This window comes from Xiphophorus hellerii, chromosome 2 (assembly GCF_003331165.1).
Source record: "Xiphophorus hellerii strain 12219 chromosome 2, Xiphophorus_hellerii-4.1, whole genome shotgun sequence".
Taxonomy (NCBI): Eukaryota; Metazoa; Chordata; class Actinopteri; order Cyprinodontiformes; family Poeciliidae; genus Xiphophorus; species Xiphophorus hellerii.
The window spans coordinates 32,772,290-32,792,248 of NC_045673.1; the positions used below are offsets into that span (position 1 = coordinate 32,772,290).

Genomic DNA, 19,959 nt, shown 5'->3' on the forward strand with positions numbered 1-19,959 from the left:
GAAGAGACATTTTCAGTGATGAAGTTCAACAACTCCAAACACAGATCCTCTATCACTGATGATCACCTCTCAGCTGTCCTTCACATAGCCACCTCAGACATTCAGCCAGATTTCAATGCCCTTGTTCAAGCTCAGAACAGACTGGATTATTCACACTGAAGAGGTAAAAAAACATAAGTTATTGTTTGTTGTATTTCTATAAACTTGTTAAGTTGTTTGTTGTTTTTCCTTGTTTGTAGAACAAAGTTAAAGTGTGAACAATTTTAAAATAAATTGCAGTGATTCAATGATTGTTTTTGTTTTCTTTTTTCAATTTCACATAGCCTAATATAAATATTTAAGGATTAAGAGTTTAAATAAAACCATCAAAAGCAATCTGCTTTTGTATAAAGTTATGTTAGGTTAAATTAAATTCTTATTATTATTATTATTTATCTTACGGTATATCAAAAATAATACTGAGCAAAATTAAATTGAAATACTGTTGTGGCCCTCCAGCAGTGCTCCGGTTGCTCATGCGGCCCCCGGTAAAAATGAATTGCCCACCCTGCCATATGGTATGTAATCTAAAATAGGTCTCGAGCTATCTTCTGTCAGGATCTGTGTTTTTCTGTGTTTATTTAGAGTTTTCTGTGTCCTTAGTCTCTTCGTTGTCCTGTCCTCCCCTTGATTGTTCCCAGGTGTGTCTCGTCTCTGTGATTACCCTCCCGTGTATTTAACTCCACCTGTGTTCTTTGTTCGTCGTCGGGTCCTCGTCATTTTTTCGTCAACGTCAATGTTAGCTTCTGTTTCGTCTGTGTTTCCTGGTGCCTGCTGCTCGTTGTTGGATTTATTTATAATTAAACTCATCATATTCATCATACCTGGGTCCGCTGCATCTGCCTCACCACCAACACCACCGCACTTCATGACAGAAGGACCCGACCAGACCGATGGTGAGACAGCAGCTCATGGCCCAGCACGACCCGGAGGTATGGTTCCAGCAGCAGTTGGAGTTGGCTCAGCGGGATCTCTAAAGGGACGTTGAGATCCTGCCATCTCCGCTGCTGCTGGAAGAGATGGGACTGGTGTCGGACTACACCCTGGCGATTAGCCAACGCCAGATCCTACCAGTCCCCACCCCAAAGCCCTCCGGATTCGGCCCCCGCCGTTACTCACGCCGGGGGAGACAGCGACGTGAGCCGCCGGTGAACCCGGCCCCTCGTCGCCTTCCGGATCCGTCACCTCCGCTGTCAGCCCGGAGACGGCGACGTGAGCCGCCGGCAGACCCGGCCCCTCGTCGCTTTCCGGAGCCGCCACCTCCGCTGCCCGCTCGGAGACAGCGACGTGAGCCGCCGGCAGACCCGGCCCCTCGTCGCTTTCCGGAGCCGCCACCTCCACGGTCAGCCCGGAGACAGCGACGTGAGCCGCCGGTGGACCCGGCCCCTCGTCGCCTTCCGGAGCTGTCACCTCCGCAGCCGTTTCCAAGGCTTCGCTGCGGCTCGCCCCCGCAGCCGGTTCCAAGGCTTCGCTGCGGCTCGCCCCCGCGGCCGGTTCCAAGGCTTCGCTGCGGCTCGCCCCCGCGGCCGGTTCCAAGGCTTCGCTGCGGCTCGCCCCCGCGGCCGGTTCCAAGGCTTCGCTGCGGCTCGCCCCCGCGGCCGGTTCCAAGGCTTCGCTGCGGCTCGCCCCCGCGGCCGCTTCCAAGGCTTCGCTGCGGCTCGCCCCCGCGGCCGGTTCCAAGGCTTCGCTGCGGCTCGCCCCCGCGGCCGGTTCCAAGGCTTCGCTGCGGCTCGCCCCCGCGGCCGGTTCCAAGGCTTCGCTGCGGCTCGCCCCCGCGGCCGGTTCCAAGGCTTCGCTGCGGCTCGCCCCCGCGGCCGCTTCCAAGGCTTCGCTGCGGCTCGCCCCCGCGGCCGCTTCCAAGGCTTCGCTGCGGCTCGCCCCCGCGGCCGCTTCCAAGGCTTCGCTGCGGCTCGCCCCCGCAGCCGCTTCCAAGGCTTCGCTGCGGCTCGCCCCCGCAGCCGGCCCCGAGGCTCCGCTCCGGCTCACCTCCAGCCGGCGCATCCGAGGCCGAATCAGCCGGCGTTCCAGCCGGCGCATCCGAGGCCGAATCAGCCGGCGTTCAAGCCGGCGCACCGGAGGCCGAATCAGCCGGCGTTCCAGCCGGCGCACCCGAGGCCGAATCAGCCGGCGTTCCAGCCGGCGCACCCGAGGCCGAATCAGCCGGCGTTCCAGCCGGCGCACCCGAGGCCGAATCAGCCGGCGTTCCAGCCGGCGCACCCGAGGCCGAATCAGCCGGCGTTCCAGCCGGCGCACCCGAGGCCGAATCAGCCGGCGTTCCAGCCGGCGCACCTTCCAAGACTCCCAGTGTTCCTTCCGAGACTCCCAGTGTTCCTTCCGAGACTCCCAGTGTTCCTTCCGAGACTCCCAGTGTTCCTTCCGAGACTCCCAGTGTTCCTTCCGAGACCGAGACTCCCAGCGTTCCTTCCGAGACGACTCAGACTCCCAGCGTTCCTTCCGAGACGACTCAGACTCCCAGCGTTCCTTCCGAGACGACTGAGACTCCCTGTGTTCCTTCCGAGACCCCCTGCGTTCCTCCTGAGACCGAGACTCCCTGCGTTCCACCCGAGACCGAGACTCCCTGCGTTCCACCCGAGACCGAGACTCCCTGCGTTCCACCCGAGACCGAGACTCCCTGCGTTCCACCCGAGACCGAGACTCCCTGCGTTCCACCCGAGACCGAGACTCCCTGCGTTCCACCCGAGACCGAGACTCCCTGCGTTCCACCTGAGACCGAGACTCCCTGCGTTCCACCCGAGACCGAGACCCCCAGCGTTCCGACCGAGACCCCCTGTGCTCCACCAGAGACCCTGCCTCGGGGGGCTCGTCGTCGCCGTCTGTGGGCGGCCCCCGGGACTCATCGCCACCTCCAGCGCCGCGGACGGCCGCCGGACCGCCTCCGTGGTTCCCGCCTCCAGCGCCGCGGACGGCCGCCGGACCGCCTCCGTGGTTCCCGCCTCCGTGGTTCCCGCCTCCAGCGCCGCGGACGGCCGCCGGACCGCCTCCGTGGTTCCCGCCTCCAGCACCGCGGACGGCCGCCGGACCGTCTCCATGGTTCCCGCCTCCAGCGCCGCGGACGGCCGCCGGACCGTCTCCGTGGTTCCCGCCTCCGGCGCCGCGGACGGCCGCCGGACCGCCTCCGTGGTTCCCGCCTCCGGCGCCGCGGACGACCGCCGGACCGCCTCCGTGGTTCCCGCCGCCGCGGACGACCGCCAGACCACTTCCGTGGTTCCCGCCTCCTTTGCCTCCGCCCACCCTGTGGGTAGTTTTTTGTTTGTTTATGGACTCTTGGCCCTCCCTGTGTTTCCGCCCACAACGGTGGGTTGTTTTTTGTTTTTTTCTGAACTCTGGCCCCCCGTCCAGCGCCCCTCCGCCCACCCTTGTTGTGTTTTTGTTTTTTGGGCGTCTGGTAGCCGCCCTTGAGGGGGGGGTACTGTCAGGATCTGTGTTTTTCTGTGTTTATTTAGAGTTTTCTGTGTCCTTAGTCTCTTCGTTGTCCTGTCCTCCCCTTGATTGTTCCCAGGTGTGTCTCGTCTCTGTGATTACCCTCCCGTGTATTTAACTCCACCTGTGTTCTTTGTTCGTCGTCGGGTCCTCGTCATTTTTTCGTCAACGTCAATGTTAGCTTCTGTTTCGTCTGTGTTTCCTGGTGCCTGCTGCTCGTTGTTGGATTTATTTATAATTAAACTCATCATATTCATCATACCTGGGTCCGCTGCATCTGCCTCACCACCAACACCACCGCACTTCATGACATCTTCATAGCTTGTTTGGTCATGTGATCCTCAAGCCCGGATTTTAGCAAGATGCTTTGTATTTTGTGAATGAATAAGGTGATAATGTCTTAATTTTATCACTGACTAAGAGGATTTTTGCGGTGTTATTGAAAAAAAAAATGTCTAATTTGTTCTGGCAAACGTCCATCATGAAAGCTTGATCATTATTGGTCCAAGTTGCTTCTGACGCTTTGGGGCGGAGCGTCACGGAGTCATTTCTCACGATGGCGGACAACAGAATGAATGACAGCGGAGCGCAGGAACGAAAGAAAAAGAAGAGCGCGACCGACAGGTGATGAAGAAAATATCCAAGCTAACAGGGTTTTTTAAACTCATATCGGACATGGAACAGAACCATCGTCCCTCTCCGCTTCTCAAGACGTTAGCCTTGCTAACAGCGGTTCTATGGTCCGCCAGAACCTGGATCTCTGACTGATCCGGTGCCGCCCAGAGGCGGCGGAAGGGCGAACTTCTTCGCCAGGTGCAGCGATGACCACGGATAATCCGTACAGTACTGATCCTGCACTTTGGGTAAAAACTGATGAGTTCGTGTGAGCTTACTGGGCTGAGCAAGAAGCAGGGAGCTATTAAAATATGATGTTAATTTTAAAGCATCGGAACATCTTTACAAACATCAGAATCGATTCTTCTCCTGATCGCCTTTTTAAAAGCCAGCTCCAAGTGGTGAGTACATCCAAACACATGATGAGTTCTCCTCCATCCGCCGCGGCTGGGTTTTGTATTTTAAACGATGCTAAAAGTCAGTGAAGCTTTGAAACGAGTTTCCGTGAGGAAAAAAGCAACAGAGAAAGAAAACGGCTAAAGTCACAGAAAAGTAATGCGACGCTCTGCTCGCTCAATGTGAAGTTAAAACTAGCTTTAGCTTCCAGCTAGCAGCTGAACTGTCCTAATCATATGGCGAAGGAAGGACCGACTGTATTAACTCGAGTGCGTCCTGCCCTGACACTCAGCTACATCCGGTCATCACAGAATAACAGTTTTGAGCAGGTTTGGCTCTCAGAGGGGAGATAACCTGACAGTCTGAACTTGGTAAGGAAATAAACCTGATAATTACAGAGAAAGATAAAGTTGATAAAAATTGAAAGAGGGAGAGAGACGATAAAGATAGAAATGAAGAAGGATAAATAAATATAAATACTGTACATTGAGGATGGATAGAGAACATCGTCACATTTGTTCTTCCTTAGGAAAGATCTGTTGAATAGACATACTCAAGATGTTCAAGTATTTCTTTAATAACTATTTTGTTTGTAGTAATGATCTTTACATTCATTAAAGGTGCACCAGTAGCAATTTTCTGGCTGATCACGATCTTTAAAAATCTGACTTGACTGTTGTAAACCTTGCATGTAGAGATGACCTGGGATGACCTGGAGCTTGGGACTGTCCATCAGCCTCATGGTGGACAGTGGCTGATTTTTGTGACCTTGTAGGTGGATAAGGTTTGTAGATAAGATAGAATCGGTTCCACACACACACACACACACCCCCACACACACACACACACACACACATACTGTATATATATATATATATATATATATATATATATATATATATATATATATATAACGATTATTAAGTGGGGCCCTAGGGCCGCCCCACACCTTGGCTCAAGCCCAGGGGCCCACACCCTCCTAAGTCCGGCCCTGGTGATCCTTATACAAAGACAAACCGGTTGCTATGGCAACATGTAAACGTTTTACTCAGCCATTTTAAACCTACGCCTTCGAAAGCTTAGGTTTGTAATTTGCAAACCTTTTTTTCCATTGATAAATTAACAAAAATATAGCAACGACTTTATTCGTAAATGTAGATATTGACGGGTTTCCAGGTTTTAATCTCGACGCGGTTTGTCGTGGATTTGTTGCGGTCAGACTTTCTTATAGAACATTTGTTGATTTAAGTTCAGTACTTCTCTACCAAGATATCCTCACGCTGCCAGTTCAAACCACAATGAGCAAACCAGGAGAAACCACAGAGGACAGAGAGGAAGAGGAAGAGAACGAGAAGACTAAAGAGAGCCCGCAGACAGTTGGAAGTACTATAACGCAGCCATCAGGGGGCGGCAGAGAGGAGGAGAGCGAAGACGGCTCCTGTTCAGATGAGCCCAGTGCGAGTAAGGCAAAAAAAAAAAAACACTGAGAACTTGGCCAAAAGTTCTCAGTGGAAGAGCTGTTATTCTTTTTACCTTCATAGTCTACCTGAAGACACAGACATACAGGCTGTCTACATAAATGTCCTGTTTTGCTCGGTGCGTTTAAGTGGTGACACCTGATAACACGTTGCTATGTTGAAGCAATATGTTGCTGTTCAGCCTGAGCACTAATCATACCAAGGAATGGAAGGAGTGTATGAGGAAGTGATTAGTAAAGAGCTGTATTAAAGTAAACAGGCAAATGTAATCAGAAGCCGAAATAAACACAATGGCCTCCTCGCTCCTTCTCAGCCACTTTTCTCTTGTTTTTTTCTTTGCAAATGTAGATCAGGATGTAAAAGACACTGGAAGTCGAGCTAGGTGATCTATGTGATGATCTGCAACAGAACACAGGAAATGTTCAAAGCTCCATAGAAAATATATTTATTTCATCTCAAGCTATCCTAATCAACTTGTATTTGGAATTATTCAGATTTATATTAAATTCTGAAGGGTCATCTAGAATTTGTCTGTCATAAAGTAATTACTATAAAAATCTACTCATAAGCGCTGTTATTTTAGAAAGCAAAGAGGAGGCTTTCTGTGAAATTCCTTCCTTTTTGTGTGATCTAGCTGTTCTGGATGCTGTGGAGGATCAAATGCCTGATGATGCTGATGAGCTTGATGATAATGAAACAAATGTTAAAAACTCAACAGCTACAGGTAAGCATGACTGCAACCAGACACTACAGTACAGCCTGCTGGGCTCTGCATGTTGATCAGTGATTTATTTGAGTTTGGAGGAGAAGTGAAGCATCAACAGAGCCTTAGTTATTTTGAGCTGCGTTCAAATGATAACTGAGTTTTAACCCTTTATCTTTGTAATAACTTTTTATTTCTGTAATGATTTGAAATATTGCTAATTGAATTTTAAAGCAAAACATGAGAAACATGATTATATTAATTTACAAAATATTAGACTGTTCAAAATAGCAGTGTTAGCAATGTTATTTCCAGAGTCCAACATTTATTGTGTAAAGTGAGAAATGCTTGAAGATTTCTGTTTCCTGTGAATCACTGAACTAGTATTTGGTTGTAAAGGCATCGTTTCTGTGAACGTTTTCACATCTGGGTTGGATGGAGTCGAACAAAGTCTGACACCTGTGTTCAGGTGTTCCAGCCTTGATCTCATCTGCATTTCTGGGTTTTCCCTTAGAAAAGAAAAGTTGCATGGTTGTCTCATAAACTATTGGTTCCTAGAACCAAAAAGTACAATTCTGGTTCCCTGAATCCATAAAATGTTCTTCCATGTCTCTTTAGGTCACTCACTGTGTTATTTGGTCAACTGTAATGTCTTTCAGCATATGTTGGTTTATAACAGGGGTGCCCAAAGTGGGTCCTCAAGGGCCGACATCCGGCATGCTTTAGTTCTCTCCCTGGTGGTACCAACAACCTTTTCAGCAGGTCAATGTTCTCCTTAGCCATCATTTGATCCAGGTGCTTTAAACCAGGGAGAGACTAAAACATGCAGGATGCCGGCCCTCCAGAACCCACTTTGGGCACCACTGGTTTATAACAAAGGGCCTTTGTGAAAACTTCTTGCAGATCAATTTTTGTTAATTCTGGAGTGGATCAGTAGCTGATTCTATTCTTTGAAACATTAAAACCATAATTTTATGTTCCTTACACATCTTTTTGGTTTCTGTATTTGAGATTGTTTTAGCAGAGCTGCATCATTTTCTTCATGTGTACCATGTGGTGCTGTTTGTAAAGTTACATTGTCAAAAATGATCTGCAAGTATTTGGGATATTTAACGTGTCCCATTATTTTTTAAATTATCTATACTTATATTCATGCTTTTTATTATTTATTTATTTGTTATTATTATTAGAGCCTTGCAACAAAATTTTGTTCAATATGTACATTTTAAATGTGCAGTTGAATGACAGTTAAGTCTGTCTGTCATAGGAGAAAAATATGGATGTTCATTTTCAAATCATATGCACTTGACAACATGGACAATGTCTGAAATGACTTGTTTTTTTAAAACTCTTTAAAATGTGTCAAATTAAAAATAGAAATTTAATATAGAAATGTCCCATTTCAGCAGTAAGGACAATGTGATGACAGACAGAGTCTGTGTATGCTTTCAGTGAAAGTTGTGCTGGTGCCAGGGGGTCATGTGATGACCATGGCTTTCGCCATCGGGCTCACCATTGAAGAGATGAAGCATCACCTGGCCTCAGAGCTGAAAGTCCCACTGGAGGTGCTGCAGCTCTACCTGAATGGTGAGTCATTTGCTTTAGCTTCCAACCTCACATCACATTTCTCATCTTAGTCCTGCTTTGTCACATGCAAAACCTTTAAAAACTGCACGTGATTTATCTTCCAGTGTATGGCTAAATGGATTGAGTAGATTAAACATATCTATTTATTACATAAATTGAAAAAAACTGAAAGACTAAAGATCTATTTGGGGTGGAAGCTTATTTTATATCAGACTTTATTGATAAAAATGCTTTTAAAATGTCCATCCATTACTCATGTGCATACAAATTTGAATGTGAATTTTAATATTTTAATGATGGATCACAAGGATCCATTTTAGGACCACTACTTCTCTGCTTTTAATGAATCACCTACAAGTTGTGAAGATGTCCATTGCCAGCTCGATGCATATTATCTTGTCATATTTGTAACTGCAACAACTCCACAGCAAGCTTCAGAGGTTTTCAACTGGCCAGTGGTGGAAGTCTCAGAGGGGTTTAAGAATCATGTTGTCTTTGAACAGAACATGATTAAATCAGTCTCTCTGTGTTTTACAGTTATATGGAAATCTAGAACTCTTACTGTTGTTGAGGTAGAAAAAAATATGATCCAACAAAGAACCCCAGATGCTTGTAGAAGGGTATGCCAGTTTAAGAGAATAGGTCATGTCCGAAAGTCTGTTCCCTTGTGAAAATCTGTTCCCTCTGTGTCGGGAGTTCACCCTGCGGCCAGAGAGGCGCATCTGACCATTTTCACGGCGCTTCTGATCGATTTCTCGGTAAAACAACTCATATATTCATCTCAAGGTTGTAACTTTCAGTTTAATCTTCTCTTCGTCAACAACAAATATTATAAACAAATATTTGGTAATATTTACTCTTTATTTGCCAAAGTTACTTGGAGGGAACCAAATATTTTAGTTACCTGAGATCATCTGTTCCCCCCCATAACATGGGAACAAATAATTTTTTCACAAAATAATTTGTTCCCAATTACAAATTGTGAACAAATTAACTGTGCTTTTTCCTCTCATCATCAAGATAAATCCTGTAAGTTTAGAGACATTTTCATTAGACAAAGTTATGAGGGAGGAACCAAATATTTTAACTGCCAGAAACAACCTGTTCAACACTGTTTGAAGGGAGAACAGGTTATTTCTGTCAGCTAAAAATATTTGATTTCCCCCAAGTAACTTTGGCAAATAAAGAGCAAATGTTACCAAATTGACATGATTTGTAGATGATGAAGAGAGGAATAAACACAGCTAAAGAGTTTGTGAAAAAATAATTTGTTCCCATGTTATACAGGGGAATAAGATCATCTCAGGTTGCTAAAGTATCTGGTCCCCCCCCCACCCCCATCTCTCACAATTTAGGCAAATGCTACCAAATATACAGGATTTATTGTTGATGAGAGGAATAAACACAGTTAAAGACTTGCTGGTAAATTAATTTGTACCCATGTTGTGGAGGGGGAACAGATTATTTCAGGCAGCTGAAATATTTGGTTCCCCCTGATAACTTTGTCAAATAAAGAACAAATATTTCCAAAATTTTCAATAATTGTTATGTGTGATTGAGCCACCAAAAATTGACTAGAAATTTCTTTTATCCAGCAGTCTGTCATATTTTACATTAGAACGGGATTTTCCAGAAAGTCTACACTCTCATCTTTTCAGGAAGTCTTAATTTTTGTGCCTCGTTATCAGCCAGTTTCCATCCTCTTATATCAGCAATGAAAAATTATAAATACACACTGCGTGTTGGAAAACTGTGTTTGGTGACTTTTATTTGTCAGGCATAAGTGACAAAAGCTGGAAAAACGGACTCTCCTGGTGATTAAAAAATAACACAAAACAATGTAAGAAAAACTCCACACAAGACCTCGTTTATTTATTTATTTTACAATTTTGTTAGCTGCCGATTAAACTGAAAGTTACAACCTTGACACGATTATATGAGTTGTTTTACCAAGAAATTGATCAGAAGCGCCGTAAAAATGGTCAGATGCTCCTCTCTGGCTGCAATGTGCGCTCCCGACACGCGGAAAACAGGTTTTCACAAGGGAACAGAATTTCGCACAAGACAGGAAAAGGTGAAAAATCAGCTGTGACTCGGGTTTAGATAAATACAAGCAGCTGGATCAGATCAGACAAGACTTGAACAGATCACTGGTTGATCTCTGCCTCCACACACAGAAAAGTGCACCGACAATTCATATTGATAATAAGGTTCATCAATGGAGTATTTATTTAGGTCAGAGGTGTCAAACTCAATTTCACCAAGGGCCACTTCAGCATATTGACCACCCTCAATGGGCCACATTGACGGTATAAATCAGGAATGCCCAAGTGCAGTCCTCCAGACTGCAACTTTTAGATGCGTCCCTGCTAAAACATACCCCAGACAAAAAGTTGACTTCTCTCATTAGCAGCAACTCAGTTCTGTAGAGGCCTATGAATGAGTCAATGATCCAGGTGTGTTAGAGAAGGAGCACATCTAAATTTGCAGAGTGATAGGTCTGGAAAACTAGACTTGGGCAATCCTAGCATAAACGTATGAAAATACAATGTTAAAAATAAATTAAACAACGCCTCATATTGTTAAATAACTGATTTTATGTATTCAAGTTTTAAATATTACATTTGAGTTTGCATGGATGTAAAATTACTGCTCAGTTTAAAAATATGCTCAGTATTTTTAAACTGCTCAGCTAAACTTCGCTCTTTAGCTTGTTAGCTTGTCGATGTTTCAGTTTTATTCGCTGGGAAAATTAATAATCAGCTTGAGGTGACTCTGCTGCACTCTAGTGGCGAGAAGCCGTAATGTTGGCTGGTAACAATCGGGAAGGCATTATGGGAGATGTAGTTTGTAGTCAATTCGTGCTCAAAACCTATTTTAAGTCAATTAATGGGGCTGTAAAACGGTGGTGGGGGAGAGGGCCACATAAAATGACGTAGCGGGCCATATGTGGCCCGCGGGCCTTGAGTTTGATACATGTGATTTAGGTGAAGGGTGTAACTTTGTGTTGCAAGTTAGTGGGGACGAGGAGGGGTTGGGGGGCAACGAAGGGGTGCTGATGTACCACAGTTACTGGAAGACCTTTTCTTTTTTAGTGCCAAGAATAAAGCCAACACTTGCATGTGAATGCCAGACAGTCTTATTCAATAAATTAGGATATATGTCCTGATCAGGCTTGTCAGATTAATAGTACCTTTCGAAAAATCATCTTTTAGCAGGTATTGAACATACTACGAAATATAAATATGTTAAAACATCTAATTAATCTATATAATGTCTTTCACTTGGTGATGGAATTAGTAACAAAGGAACTTTTCAGTCATATTCTAATTTATGGAACGAGTCTGTATTTGCTGAGTATATTTGCTTTAATATAGCAAATATTAGAGACCCAAAAACTATTTACCAACTGGTTGGAACAGTTGGCGAGTAGAGTGCCATCGATGTTACTGGATTCTATAAAATGTGGCTTAAAGCTGAGATGCTGATGTTTGGACATGTAAAATATATTTTCTGTCTGCATATAAATCTATAAATAGTTTGGTTTCTGTCAGTTCTGTAAAGATACAAGAGAGAACAAAGCGAATTTCTCTTTTATATTGACCAATAATTTAATTTTACTTAATAGTCGCTGTAGGAGCCATGGTTTAAAATTTAACAAACTTTGGCTTGCTTTATGAAATATTTCATCCTATTTGATGATTGATCTGAATATTGCCACGTTCAATTATGCAATTAGTCCAGGGAAAATGTAGAAAAACGGGTGATTGTATTATTTTTCCCAGTCTGTCAGCCATGGCACGTTGCCATGTGTAACCGGTGTATACTATTAGTGTTCTTTACTGATAACCTGGTCTTATACAGTCGGTTAACCTTGTGGTGTTCAGATGAAGAACGGAGTCGGAGTTGCTGGTTGTTCTTTAATGCAGGTTGCTGACAGAGGCCTGCAGAAATAGAAATAAAAATCCCTTTAACATGCAGCTCTTCCATTCACAGGAGTCGGAATTCCCCTCTTCTCAGGCAGCCTAGCGCCAACTCAAGCTAGTACAGTACTATTGTTCTCGTAAATAAATCCACAATAATAAAAAGGTAGATTTCTTGTAAAATAAAAATAAAAAACTCTGAATCAGATGTTTTGTTCCCTAAATACAACTGACTTAAACATTGTAGAACAACAGAACCAAATGCACATACCTGCACAAATAGAAATAAAAATGACTTTAACATGCAGCTCTTCCATTCACAGGAGTCGGAATTCCCCTAGCAGACAAACACATGGAGAAACCCTGTGTCTAACTAATAACAATATCTGCTCTAACATTTAAGAAAAATTTTCTTAACTTATCAAAAAGAAAACTCCTCTATATGTGTTAAAACAAATTAACATTCACAGCTGCATGCACTTACAATTATTTTACACATTTCATAAAACGCGAGCGCAACCTAAAGCAAAGAAAAGTTCCTACCTCTTCTCAGGCAGCCTAGCGCCAACTGAACAGTACAATGCTGATGTCATAAGACACTCTCTTAAAGTGACAGTACAGGTACTAGTGCTTGTCAAAATTAGTAAAATAATAGAATTCTTAAAATATAACAAAGAAATAGAATTCTTCAGTGTTAATCAGGATTTGGTGAAATTTTAAACATTATAATAATAAAAAATAAATGCACATTTTTCTAAAGTTGTTACACATGGCAACCAATAACAACAGCCCCGGGAGTATAGAGCAAAGAATACGTTCAAGTGCATCAGGAATTAACACTAAAAAAACCCCACAAAATATTTCCCACACAAAAAAGTAAAAACACCAAAGTGATCGCCTGAACACTAGCGGTGGTTGATTAGCTACTTAAACACTTGCACTCCTTATTATCTGCCAGAAAATGTGTCTAGTTCACCTTATTTTGTGTTAATTGAACCGAAATACTCTGAACTGCATAGCAAGAGTACATGTTGATAAAAGTTAAGCTAGCATAACTAACCTACTCTCCACTTTCTTATATACATTTTTAATGAAGGCTTTTTACTGACCTGTGAAGTGATTCCCTTTGGACCTTGTTATCTTGCTGTCGTAGCGTTTTCAATTAAAACCTTGGGTCCCTTTTTCAGATTCTTTGTTTAATTTTCACCACCAACGATATTCCTGACTTAATGCACAGTAAGTCACGTGACATCCAATCCACTAGATCACTGAGCGGACTTGCCATTTACGTTTTACAAAGGAATTTTAAAAATCATTAATTAACTGTTGATGCTTTGAATACAGCGTGCAGCTGCTGTTGAGTTGCATAGATGCAGGCATATAAAGAAAAATAGGAAATGTTGGTGGGGACTGTGCCCGTCAGTCCAGAGTTGGTGGGGACATGTCCACACCAGTCCTTCAGGAAGTTACGCCTATGATTTAGGACACCATTTATTGTGCGGGTTATCAGTGATACATCTATCTTGTTTGATGTCCTACTAAGTTATATAACTAAGATCTGAATGTTAAAACTAAAGCTGCACCAATTGCAGTTTCCTGGCCAATCACAGATTACTGATCATTCACTACATAATATTTTGGTGCCACTCTCTCAATTTCATCTGCCATAGTACAGAGAATGGCAATGGAAAACAACAGCTTGTCCCAACGAACGTCGATAAACCAGCCGGCCAATAAATCGATGTACCCCTAGTTAGAACGGCCTTTCCAGCCAGGGACTGATTACTGTCTGGTTACTGCCTGACCTGCCTTGATGATGATAATACATGTCTAGAGAAGAATCAGCTGACTTGTGTCTGGAACACACAATTTTTGAAATGTTAACACAGTGCTGATTGACGATGAAGAAAATCCAGAAAGTAGATAAGTTCAGATCTCTGGGTGTGTTTTGGGCTCCCAACTTAAATACAAATCTCATAAATACTGTTAAAACTAATTTTATCTGTTTTCTTTTGATCAGATCATGTTTGTTTTTACTTGTCAAACTCAATCTCTATGCTTTGACTTTGTCTTACGTTTTTGTTAACCAAACTAACCAGTCAGTTTTAAACCTGGGATGTTCTACAAGGAAGCTCTGAAAGTTTCAGATCAAAAGCCAATGCAAAGGCAACATTATGAAGTTTAACCTCCTATGTTTTGATGGTATTATTTCAATAAAGCTGACTTTTGAACGTTTTACCAGTCCAGTCCCTCAAGTAAATGATGTCAAAGCCACACTCCCTATGGAGCAGACAGGTAGCGCTTTAGTCGGATACAGAAAATCTCTAATCTATCTGACAGACATCTGACAGGCAACTACTCAGATTTGGAATAGTTAGCCATAAAACAGTTAAGATTCATTAAGACCCATCTGTGATTACTGAGGCTTGTACATCTCACACTGGTCAGCACTTTTATGTAATATTTTCTGTTGCTGTTATTATTTTTGATTAAATTCTAGGCACATTTGTGTGTTTTACTCCTGGTCATAGTGGTAAAGCTTCAGCTGTCTGAAGACTGGACCTGAAACGAGCTGCTCCTTTCTTTTTACTTATGGAGGATTGTCTTAGGTCTTCATGTTGTTGATGTTATGATTCTAAGCAAAGTAGAAATGTTTCATAGGCTACATAATGCCAACACTATACAGATTTCTGTGATGTTCTGCTTTGTTTTAATGTTTAACCTCATATTATGATCTCCAGAGTGTTTTGGTTTAAGAAAAGACAGAACCTCAGATCACTCTTTTGCAGGTAGAGTGGTGGAGGAGAAGCAGAGCCTGATGGAACTTGGCATCCGACCTCACAGCTCCACCCAGATGGAGATGAGCTCCTCTGACCCAACTTCTTACCCGCTCCTCCTTCTCCGCCCCCCAGAACATGACAGCATGCCCGATGTCATTACTGTACGGGTCCAAAAAGGTATGGCCTCAAACGTAATCAGTAATAACTTAAACCCAACGCTGAAGACATGAATTAATCAAAGCTGATACTGAAAACTTAAATAAAACAGTTTTGTTTTATTCCCAGCATTCAGTAGAATCTGGAACTGCTTCTACTTTCATTCCCCTCAACAAAACCATCTGTGGGGTTAGAGTTATATCATACGGTAACAATAGGGTAGGAAGAGCTACCATCTTGAAAAAAGAAATGCTGCCACCACCAGGTTTTAGGTGTGTTTGTTGATAGAAAATGTTGCTAGTCTGGAACTGTTGCCCAGAAGTTCAAGACCAAAGCTCATCTTCTACATAGTTCAAAGTAAGGGACTGTAATTTGCTAGTGGAAATGTTCAGATTACTGTGGTGAGTCCGGTTAGAACTCCAAAGAAACGCAGTCGCACTCCAGTGGGTTTAACTTGCACTTGCTGTTTATTTCTTAATCTGACGAAATTGTGTGGTTCTAGAAAGATAAATAATAATACAGCATCAGTGTCTGGATATGACCTGAATAATATCACAATTACTAAATAACATCCAGGTTGTGTGACTCTTATTGAATGTGCATGTGAACAAAGCATGCTATCAATTAAGGGTAAAAATTTAAATATTCGGCTAAATAAACAATATCCTTAACTTCTAACATTACTTACTTGCATTTCCATGCACACAAATCAAACGAGGTGACAACAAAATGCAAACAGTAAACTCTACAGCTCCTTTTTTTCTTCTCTCCCTTTCTTGTCTGCATTCTGCTCCCTGCTGCTCTAAGCTCCGCCCTTAAAGGGCCCAGCATGACAGTTTTTTAGGCAGCTTTTTTCACATGGCCCAGTAACAACATTACATCATCTCATCCTTCCTCGACTCTACCGCAGAAAGCTGAATGTTCCCAGCAGCACCAGCTATCACACCCTAATCCAGTCTGACTTACTCAGCTAATAATTGTTTGACCACTAGGTGGTAGTCATGTTCTTTGTTTAGAGCACTGAACTTTTGATCCTGAATATGTTTTTGTGTCTGTTTTCCAGATGAAGGGGTGTTTAAGGAGGTGGTAGTGGAGATAGAGCGTTCCCACCAGAAGAAGCCCTTCCTTGGGGGCTACAGGCACCGGTTGACTGGGGTGGAATACCACAACGCCGCTGTCCAGACCCTTCCTAAAAAGAGGCCTGACAGAGGTGTGCTGGTCCACAGTCTGGGCATACAGGTAACACGCAGCTCTCCAAAACTGTTAAGAATGTCACACATTAGAAAATATTTTAAATGGCTTCTAGTCAATATGATGGTGGCTCTGGACTGGTTTAAATCTTATTTCACTTTCTGTGTCTGTCTTGATGCCTGTAGGTCCCCCTCTGCTCCACTGTCCCACAGGGCTCAGTTCTAGGCCCTCCTTTTCTTGTTGTACCTCCTTCCTCTTGGCTCTATTTTTAGAAAATATGGAATTGATTTTCATTGTTATGCAGATGACACCAGATATATTTACCACTAAAGAATGTAGACTCCACCTCTCTTCAGTCTCTGTTTTTATGTCTGGAAGATTTGAAGACCTGGGTGGGCCTAAATTTCTTGAAACTTAATGAAGATAAGACAGAGGTGGTGATTTTTGGCAGATCCACTTTAGATTCCCTGACCAATTTTGGCTCTTTGGCCCAGTATGTCAAGCCGGTTATTACAAATTTAGGGGTCAAGATGGATGCTGGTCTTAAGCTGGAAGCACACATTAGAGCCTTTGTAAAATCCAGCTTTTTCCACTTAAGGCAGCTAGCCAAAGTAAAACCTATTATTTCCAAACAGCACTTTGAAACAGTGATCCATGCATTTGTGACCACAAGGCTGGACTACTGTAATGCACTTTATATAGGAGTCAATGATTTCTATATTTGCCAGCTTCAGAGGGTACAAAATGCTGCTGCACGTCTTTTAACAGGAACATGAAAATTTGACCATATTTCCCCTATTTTAGCTTCCTTACACTGGTTACCAGTACATTTTAGGATTCATTTTAAATCCTTTTAATTGTTTTTAAAGCTCTTAATGGCCTCGCCCCTCCCTATCTCTCTGAGCTGTTACATTCTTACACACCCTCCCGTTCCCTCAGATCAGCTGATCAGCTGCTTCTGAAGGTACCAAAGACAAAGTCCAAGCTCAGAGGGAACCGGGCTTTTTCTGTGGCAGCCCCCAAGCTATGGAATGATCTTCCTTTGGCCTCTTCACTCGCTGTTTTTAAGTCCTTCTTAAGACCCATCTTTTTTCTTTGGCTTTTGGAACAATCTGAGGGGTTTCACTTTGTTTTATTGTGTCTGCATATTAATATGTATTTTATATTCAATCTTTTCTATTTTATAATCGCATTGTATTTTATGATTGTGTATAGTACTTTGGTCCCGTCAGTGTATAAAGTGCTTCATAAATAAAGTTGGTATGGTATGATAAAAATGTGGAACCACTAAAAGACGAGTTAAGAGGAGGTTAGCGCCAGAGGTGTTTTCAACTGTAACTCCAGACGGTCTCTTTTTCAAAGTGATGCACTCTCTTCCACTCTCTGGACTGGTCACCTCATATCAGGCTTTATTTCATTAGTAGAACTACACTGTCAAATGGTCTAACCTTTCAAACTTACTGTCAAAAGTCAGAACTTCTCTTTTTTTATTGTGATATATATGACAAATACAAGTGTTAGAAATGTGTGTGCAAAAAAGACAATGATGGAGAAAAGAAAAAGAGAAAGAGGAGAAGGGTCCAGTGTGGTACTTGTAGTGTTGATATTATAAAGGAAAAAGGAAGATAATGTAAAAATTACTGATCAAATAATATAACATTAATATAGCTACTACTGCAGATAAAAAACAAACAAAAAAACCCCAACTAATAATAAAGGAATAACAATGTTAGCTATAATAAAGAGAGGCTGTCTGGCGCTGAGCAGATCTCCAAAGATCAGATGGAACCCAGAACACAACCAACCAAACCACCAGTCCAGAGGTCTCCACCCAGTCCATGTCAGCCAAAGAATGATGGGTCCACCTTGTGTGCTGTGATTTAAACCTCTTGATATTCTTTGCATTCCTAGTCTTGTGTAATGCAGTTAAAAGAAAGACATGGCAGAATGGGATGTGATCCCAGATTAGTCCATGCTTTTACCCTATTATTTGTGTATTCCGCCCCTTTATTTATTGTATTTATTCATTCATTTATTTTTGTGTTTATCTTAAGTTTTCTTTCATGATGTCATTGGGAAAAAAATCAAACAAGAAAAAAGAAACTTAAGAAAATATCTCTAGTTGGCTAACAGTAAGCCCGATGGAGCACAGTGGAAAGAGGTCAGAAATTCTCTAAAAGACGCCATGTGTGTCTTAACATGGCCATAATTACCTCTGCTTGAACAATTGAGCCAAGCTGCTCATAAACTCCACCACTCAGCCTTCTACCCCTCCCCCCTCTTCTTTTTTGTATTGTTGTTCTGTGAAGTTTTGAATAGAAGCTGAAATGGTCGCTTTACATCTCATCTCCGAGAAATAAAAGCAAAAGTAACTGCTATCAAAATATGATTTACAGTATTTACTATATTTACTAGTTATATTAAGAATTTTGTGCTTGAAACTGTTTATTGGTTCTCTACACTGCTGCAAAGTATCTTGGTTGTGAGTTTATTTCTTATGTCATAAGATAGACTGACATGGTAACTGAGTTGGCTGCATTATGATGGATTCATAATCTACATATTCTTCATTCATTTATTCAGCTGCTGATACGTGACCAACTCAGGAAACAGACTTCACAATGAGCTGAAACTATTTTTTATTCTGTTCATGATGTTCATGTGATGATTAAAATCAGGCAATGTTTATGAGAAAGCAGGGCGCTAGTGAGTAATGGAGCAATAGGTAACATTTCTCTAGAGTTCCTGCCAATTTAAAATATATTTTGCACTAACATGACATTTGGGAATGACATTTTTACCACAGGGTATGTGAATACTGATGAAAGGGAACAGTGTAGACTATCTAAGTGTATCAGGACAGGATGACATCAAGTTTTAGGATGCATGCTTCCAACAAGACATAAGCCTGAAAGTAGTTATCTGATGGCTGGTGATGACCATCTGTCTCTCTGCACAGAACTACAAGCTACTATTGCCAGACAATAGATATTCACATGGATGGATGGTTTCCTAATTTAATCTTCATCACAAACTCCATCAATATGGAGAACTATGGGTCTATGTATTTTCAGGCAGTTCGTTTTGAAAATACACCTATCAGTTTTCTGGAGCTCTCAGCTCATCAACTTTATTAGGAATTAGTGTTATAACTCCTGAATTTATTATTTTTTGTGTGGGCCCCCCGCAGAACGTGTGTTTAATTACCGGCTCTCATGGACTCAGAGGTTCACCATCGGGGTTTTCATAGTTTGGACCGCTGAAGTTGGCTTCTGATTGAAGCTTCGAGAGTCCTCCGTAGCTGCCGGCTGTGGTGGTAGACCGCGATGAAATTCAGCTTTTCTGTCCATCATAAGGGAACTGTAATATTCAAAGGGAACTCTGTGGACCATCGAAGAATGAGTTGTTTTTGTTGAGCTGAGAGAATGAGAATGGCAAGCCTTGGAGATCTGCATCGGAGGCCATCTTTCCATTAGCCTGACATCCACAGCTGCACAACACCACTGCTGGGCAGAGACGCCGTTAAGGTGAGCAGTGTGCAGGTACATCTGTCTGGTTTATATTATGTTTTATGGTTGGCTACATACAGTCATAAAAACATGGAAAATAATTGTACCGAAGAAGAAACTTAGAAAAAAACTAGGGTGGCA

The 19,959-nt window shown here is 42.8% G+C and overlaps 1 protein-coding gene across 2 annotated transcripts in view; it reads left to right on the forward strand.

The window, feature by feature from the left end:
- Nucleotides 1-4,017: 4,017 nt before the first annotated feature.
- Nucleotides 4,018-19,959, forward strand: part of iqub (IQ motif and ubiquitin domain containing) — a 30,544-nt gene continuing 14,602 nt past the window's right edge. Inside the window, exons 1-5 of one of the 2 annotated variants that reach the window (XM_032548368.1) lie at nt 4,018-4,496; nt 6,604-6,693; nt 8,125-8,259; nt 14,972-15,139; nt 16,182-16,357. In XM_032548368.1, coding sequence (XP_032404259.1) covers nt 6,630-6,693; nt 8,125-8,259; nt 14,972-15,139; nt 16,182-16,357 — 543 coding nt within the window. In that variant the 5' untranslated portion in view covers nt 4,018-4,496; nt 6,604-6,629. Of the gene's footprint in view, nt 4,497-5,427; nt 5,953-6,603; nt 6,694-8,124; nt 8,260-14,971; nt 15,140-16,181; nt 16,358-19,959 lie in introns of those variants that run through there. The other variant, XM_032548359.1, reaches the window with a different exon arrangement.